Source organism: Stegostoma tigrinum, chromosome 11 (assembly GCF_030684315.1).
Source record: "Stegostoma tigrinum isolate sSteTig4 chromosome 11, sSteTig4.hap1, whole genome shotgun sequence".
NCBI lineage: Eukaryota > Metazoa > Chordata > Chondrichthyes > Orectolobiformes > Stegostomatidae > Stegostoma > Stegostoma tigrinum.
The window spans coordinates 15,468,150-15,484,080 of record NC_081364.1 but is presented as its reverse complement, the minus strand read 5'-3'; the positions used below and the strand labels follow the sequence as shown (position 1 = coordinate 15,484,080).

Genomic DNA, 15,931 nt, shown 5'->3' with positions numbered 1-15,931 from the left:
TTGTGGGAGGACACCAGAGCACAAAGAGGAAATGCACTCAGACACAGAGAGAGCAGGCCAACTCCACAGAAACAGTTCCCTGGCACTGTGAGGCAGCAATGCTAACCACTGAGCCTCTGTGCCACCCAATGTTGATGAAATCCAGCTTTCTCCTTAAAAACATGACAGTCTGCACAGAATTCTACGTTAACAGACCTTTCCTGTCAGCTTATATCCCAGTAACTATCCTTTATTTCTTGTGACACAGTTTGAAAAGAAGATTTTCAATATTGCGAGTACAAATTATTGTTAAAATGCTGTGACATAACAAAGCATTCCTTGTTTACAATCTATGGGGAGATGGCATCGTGGTTAAATGATTAGCACCTTAGTCTCCACTGCCTTGCCCAGAACTACCATACTTGGAAGAAACTGTGAAAAGTAACTTTTTTCCCCGATATCTTTTGATGGAGAAATGAAAAAGTGAAAGTGATATATAGGTGCAATTTTATCTCACTTAAATGCATTTGTTCACACACATAAGATCGGGTCCATAGCATTTATCTTTTCTTTAATCTTTAAAAATCTTTAATTTTCTTTGAAAATTGATTAATTATACTTTTGCTCTTCCAAAGCAGTTTTGAAAAAAAGAGGCCTGTTTCTTTCCTGCTTCCTTCACCTTTTAAGTTCCATTTTTTTGCCCTTTTTTATGAGAATTCCTCGGAGAAAGGGAGCTTTAGAATCTCTCTCTTACCTTTCAGCCCCCTAATTCTATTGTTGCATTTCAGAGAACTCCCTCTTTCTTTTGGTAATACCTCTGGATGACAGATAATGGCTTTTGTCTAGCAACGTCTGTGAAGAGAAATCAGAGTAAACATTTCAGATCTGGTGACCTTTCCTAGACCCTTCTCAGGAAGGGTCACCGGACCCGAAACATTAACTCTGATTTCTCTTCATAGATGGTACCACATCTGCTGAGCTTTTCCAACAATTTCTGCTTTTGTTTCTGATTTACAGCATCCATGGTTCTTTCGGTTTTTATTAAGGCTTCTTGTCTACTGGGTACTCCCATTCTTTACGTTCTTCACGCCCTAAGGATCTCCCTCCAGCTCACTATTTGTGATTCTTCTGCTCAATTATAGGGAAGGTTCTGGAGAAGGGTCCCGACCTGAAATGTCAACTTTCCTCCTTCTCTGATGCTTCCTGTCATGTTGTGTTCCTTCAGCTCCACACTGTACTGACTCTGACTTCCAGTATTTGCTGTTCTTACTATCTCTGTAGGGAAGATTCATGCCCCATGACAATTCCAAATCAGGATTTTCCATTTGTCTATGATTCTCTCCTCACTTAATTTTGTGGAGTGGATTATGGTGCTTGTTAACCAACATGAATTGGAAAAACTCTAGCTTGACATTGCAATGCCTGCAAAACCTGCTTTACTTGTCACATGTGGGAAAGGTTTACTGCATGTGGAGGTAGTGGTAATGTCACTAGGCTGGTTATCTTGAGGCCAGGCAAATGTTCTGGGGATATAGGTTCAAATCCTACTATGAGATAGTAAGAACTGCCGATGCTGGTGTCAGAGATAACACAGCGTGGAGCTGGAGGAACACAGCAGGACAGACAGTATCAGAGAAGCATTTTTAAAATCCATTTCTTCAGAAATCCAGTTCTGAAGAAGGGTCCCAGCCCGAACTCCTGGGATGCTGCTTGGACAGCTGTGTTAATCCTACTGCGGTGTTTTTTTAAATTCTGAACTTAATCTAAATAAAAAGCTTGTAATGAAAGGTAAAGGTGATTGATTGGTTTTATAAAACCAATCAGGTTTGTTAATGCCCAGTTAAAGAAGAAATCTTCCATCTTTACCTGGTCTACAGGTGATTCCACAGTCTGTATTTGGTTTTTAACTGTATTATGGGAAATTAGGCGTAGGCAATAAATACTGGCTTAGCCAGCAACATCCACTCACTTAAATGAATACTGAAAAAAACCTGAGCAAATACCTGATTGGCATATGGCCCAGATGAATTAGGAGTGGGAGGAGGCCATTCAGCCCTTGAAAAACAAGTGGCTGATCCTCACATACACATTCCTGGTTCCCCTCAATATCCTTAGACTTCACTTGTCAGTCAAGAATCTACCTCTGCTAAAATGGACGTGCAGTCATAATACTGAGAGATCATATTTGAACTCATCCACATTCATTTTACAGACAATGGAAAAAGAGCTGGATCATTAAATTTTCAATGACTACAGAACTCAAAATGCACCATTGTTGGTAGCTCAGCTCTAGAGCAAAGATATCCATTAGACCAATTGAAAACCCCGTCCATACATACTTTTTCAGCTCTGTGTAGATAGGCAATACCTCTGGATGACAGACAAAGGCAAAAGCCAAGATGGGAATGGTATATGCAGTCTGAAAATGAGAGAGAAAGAACTTTGAATTTATTTAAAACAAACCATGAAAATGGGAGATAGATATTTGCAACATTAGATCCAACCCTGTAGCCTCCAACTTCATTATTATTCCTCAATTGAAGAGGTAGTTGAGAATTGAGAATTGAGAAATTATGGTATTAAACACTGTGCTCTCTACTTTGCTGCAAACTATGCAATGGGAGATCCTATAGGATGGAGTTAACCAAAAACGCTATTAGGTAACAAGGCTTTCAATCAGCTAGGGTTTCAAATACGTTCAAAAAACAAATTCTGGAATGTCTCATACATCAATGCTCTGGATTACAGATTCAAAGGCCCAGATTTTCACTGAACGGGGCTTTTGAAAATGACAGGCAGACATGATTCTGGGACATTTGCCCTTATTCCTGTTTCTAGTAATTTTTGCCAGTGCATAATAAAAGTTATTAAGCAGCAAGCCTGCACACAACATTCCAGACTTTGCTGGTTCCATCATGGATTGGGCAGTTCAAACCTTTCCAATCCGTCATGCAGTGTTGATTGAATTGAGCTCCTCTGATTGGAGACGTAGTTCACGATTTCTCAGAGGGATCACGAGCCGAGGGGGAACTTAACTCCAAGGGTGGATATATAAGGAACAGCCAGATGCTCCTGGAATTCTTTGGTTGGCAGGTCATTTGCTTTGAAATGGAAAAACAAAATATCTGTACCCTCACTTTAAATGGGCTTCAATTGTCAGATGCTGTAATGACAGCTGAACATTACAAATGCTTGTCTGAGCTTCAAAATAGTTCAACTGTTTCGCTCAGTAGGGGATCGGGAACACAGTTTGTTTCCGTTAAGAGGTTACTAAAGAGTTGTTTATCTTTGATTGGTTCATGAAAATTGTTTTACTGTTATGACTTAACAACTACTTGAAGGAAAATAGTTATTTTCCAATGGTCGTGTTTTGTTTTCTTTATGTTGTGTGGCTGGGTGACAGTTCAATCTTGTTCATTTATCCATTTAAAAGACTTCCTCGCAATAGGGCAAGGCATTGGCCTTGTGGTATTATCGCTAGACTACGAATCCAGAGACCCTGATGATGTAATGATCTGGAGGCCCGAGTTTTTTTTAGATTAGATTAGATTTCCTACAGTGTGGAAACAGGCCCTTCAGCCCAACAAGTCCACACCGCCCCCTCATATATCCCACCCAGACCCATCCCTCTATAACCCATACACCCATGAATGCTATGGGCAATTTAGCATGGCCAATCCACCTAGCCTGCACATCTTTGGACTGTGGGAGGAAACCGGAGCACCCGGAGGAAACCCACGCAGACACAGGGAGAACGTGCAAACTCCACACAGACAGTCCCCCGAGGCTGGAATTGAACCCGGGTCCCTGGTGCTGTGAGGCTGCAGTGCTAACCACTGAGCCCCTGTGCCACCCTCCTGCTGAGGAGCCTGGTGGAATTTGGACTTGATTAATAATCAATTAATAGTCTAACAATGGCCATAAAATCAATACCAATTGTCAGGAAAAACCCATCTGGTTCACTAATGCCCTTTAGGGAAGTTAATCTGCCATTCTTATCTGGTCTGGCCTACATGTGACACCAGTCTGAGAAGTATTGTGGTTGACTCTTAAATGCCCTCTGGGCCAATAAGTGATCAGCCACCAGCCACATCCTGTGAATGAATATTTTTAAAAAATGTTGTAAGAAGGATATTATTAAATTAGAGAGGATTCAGAAAAGATTTACCAGGATGATACTGGGAATGGAGGGTTTGAGTGATTAAAAATAGGCTGGATAGGCTGGGACTTTTTTCACTGGAGCACAGGAGGTTTAGGATAGACCTTACAGAGGTGATAACATCATGAGGGGTTTGGAAGGTGAATAGAAGGTTCTTTTCTCTAGGGTGGGGAATTCCAAAACTAGGGGACACATTTTTAAAGTGAGAGGAAAAAGTTTTAAGAAGGACATGAGGGGCAAGCCTTTTATACAGAGAGTAGTTCATGTGTGGAATGAACTGTCAGACGAAGTGGAGGATGCAGGTAGTGTTACAACATTTAAGAGACATTTGGAAAGGTGGATGAATGGGAAAGGTTTGGACGGATATGAGCCCAACGCACGCAAGTTGGACTAGTTTAGTTTGGGAACATGGTCATATGGACAATTCATACTGAAACGTCTGTTTCCATTCTGAATGACTCTACAATTCCTGAAGTATGTCCAAAGCGAATGCAGGTGTATGGAGGAGAAATGAAGGTGATGAGAAGCAGCATGGAGGTGTGGGTGTGTGTGCATGGGGAGGTGAGGGGCAGATGAGATTTGAAGGTCTGACAGCCATGGATATAACTGAGCTGACATATGACTGAGTGAATGGAAGAGAGTGTTTGTTTGGTCTCACTGCCTGCTTGCCTCCATTCCAGCCCCAGCCGCTCAGAATGACAATATGGAAGACGGCGGCCTCCTTATGAAGGAGACAGATTTGCAGAGTCAGGGCTAGATCACAACCTCAAAGTATTTTCCACAGGGATCCTGCTGTTAAGTTACCTGAGAGTTCACGGTAAACAGCCGAGGGGTGCACTGGTCCTCAGTAACTTTGTGAACGTCACTACTGTTGTAGCTGGTGCTATTGTCATATTTGATACTGTCTAGAAGGGAACTATTTGCATGGATGTTATTAAATGAGCAGGAAATCTGGAACTTCTTGTAGATCACCTGAAACAGCCACATAAAGATCACAATTACTTTTGGCCATGTTAACATACAAACTCTGAGCACTCTAGTATTGAATTTTTCTTTTGCATTTTAAGAGAAGTTACTCTGATGAGAATAAATTTGTTCGTTTGATCAACTCACTAAAATATTTGAGGAAAGCATTGGGCGCAATAATGCCAACCCTATCAGGAAACTATTAAAACCTCCGCTAGACATCAACCACGCACTTCTATTCAGCATTCAAAAATGGCAGATTTGTTCTGAGCTGTCTAATATTAATCAGTTAAACTAATCTCTGCTGCTCTGTGTCTTCTACCTGCAATCTTTGTGCAAGAGCTGCACTCTTCCAAATTGAGACACCAGCAGAACTCTTTTACTAACTGACAGTTTGCTGTAATGGTTGTGAATGCTTGGAGACGTTAAAAATTCCAGCACTGCCACACGTAAGTTTATAACTTTAAAAAGGACACGCATGTTTGTGACCCTTGCACATTTTAATGTGTTTTACTTTGGAAATTAGATCACTTTTCCAATGTAAGAGCTCAGGAGCCAATTTGTACATGGCAAACTCCCAGAGACAGGAACATGATCATAGCAAGGTAATTTTTGTTACGTATTGATTGAGAGATAGTACTGGCCGGGACACAATGTATAACGCTCCTGCTTTATTTTGAAGTAGTGTAATGGAATATTTATAACCGCACAAGCAGGCAGATGGAACTGGAAAGACAGCGCCTCTGAAAGTGCTGCACTCCCTCAAGACTGCACTGGCAGAACAAAAGAGAAATACAGTACAGGAATAGGTCCTTCGGCCCTCCAAGCTCATGTCGATCATCATGCCCTAACTAAACTAAAAAACAAACTTTGTGCCCTTGTTCAGTATGTATTCCTCTATTCTCTCCCCATTCATGTAATGATCTAGATACCTCTTAAATGTCACCGACGTGTCTGCTTCCTTCACCTCTTCTGGCAGTGTGTTCCAGGCTCCTACCATCTCTGTGAGATAACTCTCACATGTCCCTTAAACTTTCCCTCTCTCACCTTGATCCTGTGCCCCTTCTAATTGAAACTTCAATCCTGGGAAAAAGCCTCTGACCATCCACCCTATTTTATGCCTCTCATAATTTTATAGAACTCTATCAGGTCTTCTTTCAGCTGCTGTCTCTCCAGTGAAAACAACCCTAATCTTTTTAACCTTTCCACATAACCCATGTCCCAGTGACTGGACAACTTCCTGGTGAACCTTCTCTGTACTGTCTCCAAGCTTCCATGTCCTTCTGGTGACCAAAACTGCACACAATACTCTCACTGTGGCCTAACAAAGGGTTTTATACAGGTGCAAATTGGTTTGTCAACTTTTGTATTGCATGCCTTGGCCGACGAAGGCAAGCATGCTATATGCCATTTTAATCACCTGGCCATTTTTGTTACCATTTTTTGGGGTACTGTTGACCTGCACGCCCAGATCCATCTGTCTGTCAATGCTCCTAAGGGTTCTGCCAATTACAGTATAATTCACACTGAAATTGGATCCTCCAAAATCTATCACTTTGCATTTATCTGGATTAAATTCCATCTGCCATTTCTGTGCCCAAGTAACCAATTTATCAATATCCTGTTGTATCCTTTCACAATTATCGGCACTATTAGCAACTCTACCAATCTTTGTGTCATCTGCAAACTTACTAATCAGATCACCCACAATTTCCTCCAGATCATATGTATATACACTATAAACAACAGGGGACCTAAGACTGATCCCTGTGGAACACCACTAGATACCGGTCTCCATTCTGAAAAACACTCTTCCACCACTTCCCTCTGGCTTCTATGACCAAGCCAGTTTTGTATCATCTAGCCAGCCCACCCTGAACCTCTGGTGATTTTAGTTTTTTCACCAACCTGCCATGTGGGACTTTATCAAATGCCTTACTAAAGTCCATATAAACTACATCCACAGCCCTTCCCTCATCAATTATCTTTGTCGCTTCTTCAAAAAATTCGATCAGGTTGGTGAGACATGACCTTCCCGGTACGAAACCGTACTGCCTGTCACTAACTAGTCTATTTTTGTCCAAATGTGCATATATCTTGTCCCTCAGTAACTTCTCCAAGAGCTTCCCCACCACAGACGTCAGGCCCACCAGCCTATAGTTTCCCGGATTGTCCCTGCTTCCTTTCTTAAAGAAAGGAGCAACATTGGCTAATCTCTAATCCTCTGGAAATTCATCTGTGGCACCCGGAGCAAACCCATGCAGACACAGGGAGAATGTGCATACTCCACACAGGCAGTTGCCCGAGGGAGGGATGAAACCCTGGTCCCTGGCACTGTGAGGCTGCAGTGTTAACCACTGAGCCACCGTGCCACCCAAGTTGTGATCACTCAGACCTAAATGCTCTCATGCTGAAACATCAATCTTGTGTCCTGGCTCATTCCCTAATACCAAGTCTAGTATGGCCTCTTCTCTGGTTGGATTGTCAACACACTATTTCCAAAAAATCCTCATGGAGACATCTAACAAATTGCTCTTCATTTGAGCCCCTGGCTGTAAGGGAGTTCCAGTCAATAAAGAGGAAAGTTGAAGTCACCCACCACAACCGCCCTGCTTTTTTTTTACACTTTCCCAGTTTCTGACCACATACCTGCTCCTGTTGTCTCCCATGGGCTGTTGGGAGGTCTATAGAAAACTCCCAACATTGTGATTTCACCCTTCCCTTCACCTTCACCCATAATGACTCACTGAAAGATCCTTCTAATGTGTCCACCCTCAACACAGCTGCGAGGTGATCCCTAACCAGCTATGTAACTCCCCACCCCTTTTGTTTCCCTTTCTGTCCTGTCTAAGACAGCGATATCCAGGAATGTTAAGCTGCTAGTCCTGTCTCTCCTTTAACAATGTCTCCGTAATGGCAATAACATCATAATTTCATTCAGTAATCCTTGCTCATAGTTCATCTGTCTTACCTTTTACACTTCTTGCATTGAAATGAATGCACTCCAGATCTCCAGTCCCTCTGAGCCCTGTGACTTCCCTCTGCCTGCTCTTACTCTGTGCTATGCATATCTCAGTCTCTCTTTTGTCCCCCAGTCCCCGCGCTTACTAGCCTGTTGTTCCCGTTCCCACCCCTCTGCCACCCTAGTTTAAATGCTGCCCTCAAGGTATGTCAGTCTTGATTTAAGTTCTGGAGTGGGACTTGAACCTGAAGCCTTGTGACTCAGAGACACGAATATGACCAAATGAGCCACAGCTGATGCAATGTGATAAACATGATGGAAGCACTTTTTTTTTGTTTTAAGAATAACTTGCGGCTTCTGAAATTTTTGAGATTTTGACCAATATGTTTTTAATGGGTATCTATAGAATACACATCAAAGGCCATAAATGGAGTTGTTACCAATCAGAATGCCTAATCTTGTTCCAAACCTTTGAACTGCTTGCATGTTGTCAGATTATCACTGTCTGTAGAATACAATTCTGCCAAATACACAGCCTTCTCATTTTTTACCCTCATGGAAGGAGCTTAATTCTGCTACCAAGCTACTGATGTTAGCAAACTTACCACAATTAGGAAGAAAACCATGCAGCTCAGGGAGAAACCACTGGTGTATCCCAGGTAGCCTACAATTAAAAGATGCACAGAAAACATTAACTTTTCAAGTGCTCCAAAAATATTGAATAGAATTCTCTTTAACGTAGTTAAAATGAGAGTTGTATCAGAGAATTTTATTCATCTGAATCTGTACACAAGCTGAAAAGAAGTAAAAGATTTCTTGTGCACTTGTACCCTTCTCAGTAACCCTTAGTTCTGAGATTTTCACTTGAAAACTACTGGCTGTAGACGGTCTAGGTTCAGCCATTTCTTATTAAATCTTCTCCCCTCCTCCCCAGATCATTTGAATTATTTGAACCAAAAATCATCTGAAACAACCATCAACTCAGATGACAAAACACAACCTGATTTCGGAAACTTACTTAATAAAAGGGTCCAAAAGCCATGAGAGGGTTACTGAAAACAACTGTGACCTACTTCTTTGCTCCAACTAATTATTTGGAATTTAAGTTGAACATTCTTCAATCTTTCAAATTTCTATGGAAAATCACTAACTGACAAGCATTCAATTTGACAGATAATGGTTGGGCTGTTCATTGTGATGTAATTACACCTCCTGTGGCTATGAATTCATTTTTTCAAATTAGACTCAAGCACTTCAGAGTTAGCAGCCAGTGTAGTGAATAACATTTTCCCCTTGTGTTTTTAAAATGATTCTCAGTGTGTTTGACTGGTGGGGGATGGAGTGGGCCATTGCAGAACATTTTGATGTACCATTGCACTGGGGGCAGATGCAACAAATTGTTAAATGCACATGCTTGTATGAGAAAGGAGGAAATAGAAGATTGCACTGATCAACTTCAATTAGGAAGGATGGGAGGAGACTCACTTATAGTATAAACACTGGCAACGGTGTGGACTGTTAAGACTGAATGTTCTGTTTGTGCGTTGCAGATTCTATAAAATCCTGTGGTCTGAAGGAGATTGTCACGTGTTTTCTGATTTTGCTTAAACTCTTTCAGTTCTGAATCCAGACTCATTCAAAATTGGAGATCATCTGTTGGATAGCCCTTGTCATGATTCCAATTACGCTATTGAATAATTAAAAAAACTTTAAGCACTTAACACACTCAATTAATTGACAGGCAATCTGCATTGAAAGGGTAAGGAACACTATTGTACCTTGCATAAGATCTGGAATTTCAGTTTCAATAGACCATATTGTCAATTTGTTTCGATAACTGGGGGTATTATGAATGTTTGGCTAAGTATCAAAAGGTCCAGAACTATAGGTGGGCATGGGGAATGCGCTGCCATCAGTGGTAACGGAGTCAGATGCTTTAGAGACTTTTAAGCAACTCTTGGATGAAGTATAGTAAAATGTGGGGTATGCAGGGTAGATTGATCTCAGTGGGATAATGGGTTGGCACAACATCGTGGGCCGAACGGCCTGGCCTGTGCAGTACTGTTCTATGATAATAAAATGTGAGGCTGGATGAACACAGCAGGCCAAGCAGCATCTCAGGACCACAAAAGCTGACGTTTCGGGCCTAGACCCTTCATCAGAAAAGGATGCTGCTTGGCCTGCTGTGTTCATCCAGCTCCACACTTTGTTGTCTCGGATTCTCCAGCATCTGCAGTTCCCATTATCTCTTGCTCATTCAACACTGTCTTGAAACTCAGAAAACTCTAACTCCATCCACCCATACATCCTGGAGATGAAAATATGAGTGATATAGAAAGCTGGGATAAGTCTGTATCCCTGAACATGGGGGCCTGGCTGGCATTTTCAAGGCCTAACATGAAAATCCGACCAACGTTTCGGGTAAAAGACCTTTCACCAGAACCTGCTGGGCATTTCCAATATTTTCTGCTCTTTTGTTTCAGATTTCCAGCATCTGGAGTATATCTATATTTGTAGCAAACTAAATAAATGACCCTTATTAGACAAATTGTTCCCATTCTTTCACGATCCAGTGCCTCAATGTGATGCACTACTTGGTGGCAGTGAAAGCCAATTTTGTTATACCACTTCACAGACGTATTAAACACAGAAGATTCTTCTACAGAACACTAACCGAGTTGCTTCATTAATGCCAGAGGCAAAACGACCGTAACTGATGCCATGACCACCAGATAGTTTCCATTCAGGTACCACTCGCTGAAAAACAGATGAAACTAAAATGAAAGTTTGCACCCATCCAAGTGAGAAATCATCACAAATAATGAATCAAGGGCAGAGTTTCTTTTTTAAATAAGTGAGCTTGAGGAATCTGAGATTACGACAGAGAACACTGTAAATATGCTGCATAGACAGTTTTTTTTAATTCATCCATTTCATCCCGGCATCACGGACAAGGTTAGCATATGTTGTCCATCTCTGATTGGCCTTGAAATGGGTGTCCATTTCTGAGGCCAGTTAAGAATCAAACACATTGCTGTGGGTATGAGATCTGGGAAGATTGGCAGATTTCCTTTCCATAATTCATCAGTGATCCAGACGAAATTTTACAATAACATTGTCATCTTTATTCTGAGTAGCTTTATATTTCAGATTTATTAATACATTTTAAAATCCACCATTCCTGCATGTCTTTGAATTACAATCCCAGCGACATCGGTGTAAAAGAACCACCTTGCCTTCAATTTGAGAAAAGCCTGGAGACTATTTGGGATAATGACTTTTTATCAGGGAAGCCAAACACTGATCAACTGAGAAATCATCTTGGGAAATGCAAATTTCAACTTAAATGCAATCAGCACGGGCAAAAAATACTGATCTTCCCAGCAATGTTCAAAACCCAATAATGTATTTTATAGTAATCTAAGTATTTAAATGATGTAAAAACTTCTTACTGGCTTATTTCCTACTCTCCCACCTTTAAAGAGTATTGTCTAGGTCTCTCCCAGCACCTGGAAAGACGGCACTGGCATTTAAATATGCCTGACCCATTTCAGTTCGAAAACAGCAATAAACTCCTGGAATAAGCACAGCACCCCAATTCACATATTGAAATGGTCTCCCTTACAAACACTGGGTGCCTTTTTAATGTATTTCCTAATAGACGATTCAGGTGGGCAACTGGGTACAAGGTCACAACCAGACGTTCAAAGGGTCATTTTCAGGCCAAAAGAGTCAGCTGAATGTCTTTTCCATTGTTTGAAGAAATGAACACATTTTGTGGATTTGATTGACATCCTGTTCTCATTCTAACTTGAACAGTTGAGATTACAGGTTTCTTTTCTGGGTTCTTGAGTTGCCCTGTATTCATGCGAACTCTCACAGTGGAGTTCTTGTGTTACGGATATGAAACAAATGCTGATTTTAACTCAGACTGTGGAAGCATCTCACTGTTAAACTTCTTCTAGTGTCACCTTGGCTCAGTTTGTTGTACTCTTCTGAATTCAAGTTGATGACTGCGATATCCTGTGCAACAGTAGCTAAATTAATCTAGACTAATGTTTCAGAGCAGTAGCTGGGAAATTAAACTGAGACTTATCTGTGACCCCCTATGTTTTAGGAACACGTCAATCTTTTTATAAGTTTCCTCTTTAAGCAAAACAAAAAGATGAACTGGTCATTTCACCATTTAATGTTTATGGGAAACTGCTAATCGTGGACAGGGTAAATCATTACTTCAAAATGATTCCTTGTCCACAAGGCACTTTATGATTGTTTGAAGAGGTGTGATAAAGCACTGAATCTGCTTGAACACTCACTCTCTGCAATTGCCTGGTGAGGATTAGGTGAACACAAATATTGCGGTCTATGGCTTTACAATGGCTTCACAATGAGCTTCTCCTGGAAAATGAAGGTCATGTCGCAGTCTTTAACAGACTAACTCTGACATAAATCTACTGTGTCAGTATTAATAAATCAGTGGCTGTGAATATTCTCTTAATGAAAAGGACCAATGTCAATACAGAACACTCTTCATTTTCCAGTCATTTAGAGTACTTGGGATACAGATAGCTGATGCAACCTATAGATGACTGTCTCCAAACCAATAGTGCACTAATATTTTTCAGGTAACTCACCACTTAGTAAACAGTATTATGTTTGCAACTCTTTGAGATAGCATTTCATTGCCCCTAAAAAAAGTAATTTCATTGGGCTTAATTTAATAAGATCTCGCCTATCCGTTGGAAAACTGACTGGAGACTCATGTTACTTCCATGGGAGAGTTTCGACATTATTTATTTCCTTTGAGGCACTCAGCTAGTCAGAAAATCCTTCTCTGGGATTTACAACCCAAGGCAGTACTTTCTAGTCAGCTTTGACACACCTGGCAACTATCCATGGTCAGTGACAAACTCAGCCTCAGTTAAATGGACTTCAAAACAAAAAGAAATCATTGGAGTTACTTAGGACTGACTCTTCACTTCTCTCAGCAACTAGTTCAAAACAGCATATACGTAGGTGTGAGGTTTAGCAGACTTTAGTAAACCTGGAAAAGGAGGAGAAAGCTAAGAAAATTGGGAGTGAAATGATGAATTCTAGCAAAGGTAATAATAATATCTAATTTTTTAAAAAATTACCTAATTCAGGCAAGTGATTCTTCTGTTCAGTACAGGTCGTGGTTTGCAGTGGTATTATCAGAAACAGTCCAATTTGTAAGTCAATGTAACACATTTTAAAATTAATATTTACTTCTTTCTTACACTGTTTATTTTTAATTACTCACCTGGCATGTTGTTTGAACAGACTTACTGATGACGGAATATCCTGCTCAAGACATTTATCAATCACACAAAATAACATGCATCACTAAAGAGACAAAAATTGTGGTCCCCTCTCGACGGGGTAAGATACAAAAGTTTGAAAGTACATACCAAAAGATTTTAGAACAACTTCTTCCGTGCTGTTATCAGACTTATGAACAGGCTCCAAAATATTAGTTTTGCTCTTTCTCTGCACCTTCCCTCTAGCTGTAACACTATATTCTGTATTCTGTTCTATTACCCTGATGTACTTACGTAAGGTATGATTTGTCAGGTTAGCATGCAAAACAATGCTTTTCACTGTCTTTTCAATTTACGTGACAACAATAAATCAAGTCAAATCAAAATCAAAAACCATGAGTACTTGATTAAGTTGGTCAGGCTTTGTATTCTTCCTGGGAAAGTGAAGAATCAGATTGGGCTTTATCCTTTATTGACCAATAATTGCTACTGAAACGTGTGCATATTTCTGTGTATACACATGGTGTATGTTTATGAATATGAATGAGAGCTGTTAGATGTGTGTACTGCAATGTGTGTGCGCAGATGATTGTGTGCATGCATGTATATATTTGTGTATAATGCAGACATGTGTACATAATGTGGTGTATGTTTGTGTAAAGTGATAGATGGTACGTGTGTTGATGTCGGTGTGTGGTGTGTATATGTGTGTAGATTGTGAGTCTATCCATGTGTGTTTATGCGTACACTGTGACTCAGAACAGGATAAGACCTGACTATATTCCCTCTAGTCTAAGACAAAAAAAGTCAGCTAGCATTCCTATTAAAGATAGCCACTTGCTAACCTATCAGAAATAAACTGACTACTATTGTGTAGTACTTTTTAAGAAAGTATGAGAAAACAAAAGTGGGATGGAATATTTCAAAAATCCAATTGCATGTAACTTGCAACTAATTTTGGACTTGTGAAATTAGAAATTGACATGCAGCTATTTATTATTGTTCAGCATTTACTAACTAAATAAAGAGGCACTGACAAATTTAGGAGTGGGACAGCCTGTGCCCAATATATATTAGCACTTGGAGCAGTGCTAAATTGGTTGGGGCCAGTTGAGGCATGATAGATGGTCAATTAAAACAGGCACATACTAATTATGGTCCAATGCCTGCTTAAGAACTCTTCTGGGAATTTGTTTCCAATGAGTAGAACAGATGTCAGAAAACAGTGGAAACTGAATTAACACTTTCACGTCTGTTTGTCAACAAAGCAATTCTGAATGCAATTTGAAGAAAGTAATTAATGGAATGAAGCATTTTGAAGATCTTTTGGTACAGAAAGTGCTACTCAGGCATTGACCTTAATAGGCAGCACTCTCAGAAAGTTCGACTGTTGGATCAGTCCTGGTTGTAATGTTATAGCTCAGCAGCCAGTGATTTTCCATTAAGCAGGTCTGAATGAGCTCTCTCAAAGATCAGCAGCCATCCCCCCATGTGTCAGGTCCCAGTGGTTATGGACTTGGCCTCCCATGTTAAGTGGATTACATGTTTTCATTCTCAGCCCTGATGCAACTGAGCTGGAGGAAAGAGGTCTGCTGGAGATTGAAAACTAAATGGGGATTGAAGCTATGAGTCACGCACTTCAGATGTCAACAGTGTGCAAATTTACAGGATTTTATAGGAAGCGGACATGGTGCAGCTGCGAAGTTTGATTTAAGACAATAACTTTGTAAAGGCTGGTCCAGCTGCTTACCATTTCCCAGAACTTTTTCCACATCCTTTTGCTCATTGCTTTTGTATCATCATGGGTGTCCATTTCCAGCCTTTCATCTTGCCTGGTCACTGAGATGGTTGGCGAAAGTGAGTCAGAAAGAAACTCATGCAGTCTTCTCATCATTTCTTTCCAAGCACCAGACTGTTCAGAACACACAGGGCCGGATTTTAACACTATGCTAATGAACAGGTTTTAGGCAGGTTAACATCCTGCCTTCTGTTCCATGTCAAGCAGGGCTGTGCTTTCTTTCTCAGGCAACATGAGAGGCCGAAAGTCCTGGTACAGACTAGGTTGGAAAGAGTGGAAAGGATGAGGAGGTAGGCTCATCTGGACCAGAAATGTAAATTTTTTTTTCCCTTCACAGATGCTGCCAGACCCGCTGAGCTTTTCCAGCAACTTTGTTTTTTTTCCTGATTTACAGCATCCACAGTTCTTTTGGTTTTTATTCAGAGATTCAAGATAATCATTCATCACCGCTTTCCAGGGCAAATGTGGGTTGTTGGAGAACAATAAGCTCTGTCCCCAAACATTTCTGTGTGAGCTTCTCAGACTGGGTACTTTTTAAATCAAGATAACAAAGTATGGTAATAAAATGTGAGGCTGGATGAACACAGCAGGCCAAGCAGCATCTCAGGAGCACAAAAGCTGACGTTTCGGGCCTGGACCCTTCATCAGAGAGGGGGATGGGGGGAGGGAACTGGAATAAATAGGGAGAGAGGGGGAGGCGGACCGAAGATGGAGAGTAAAGAAGATAGGTGGAGAGGGTGTAGGTGGGGAGGTAGGGAGGGGATAGGTCAGTCCAGGGAAGACGGACA

At 40.9% G+C, this 15,931-nt stretch overlaps 1 protein-coding gene across 1 annotated transcript in view; it reads right to left on the bottom strand.

The window, feature by feature from the left end:
* slc38a3b (solute carrier family 38 member 3b) overlaps positions 1–15,931 on the bottom strand; it is a 138,830-nt gene that overhangs the window by 35,583 nt on the left and 87,316 nt on the right. The window contains exons 8-11 of the mRNA XM_048547513.1: positions 10,741–10,823; positions 8,672–8,730; positions 4,943–5,110; positions 2,319–2,398 (exon numbers count right to left, since the gene is read on the bottom strand). Of these exons, the coding sequence (XP_048403470.1) occupies positions 2,319–2,398; positions 4,943–5,110; positions 8,672–8,730; positions 10,741–10,823 (390 nt within the window). The remainder of the gene's footprint in view (positions 1–2,318; positions 2,399–4,942; positions 5,111–8,671; positions 8,731–10,740; positions 10,824–15,931) is intronic.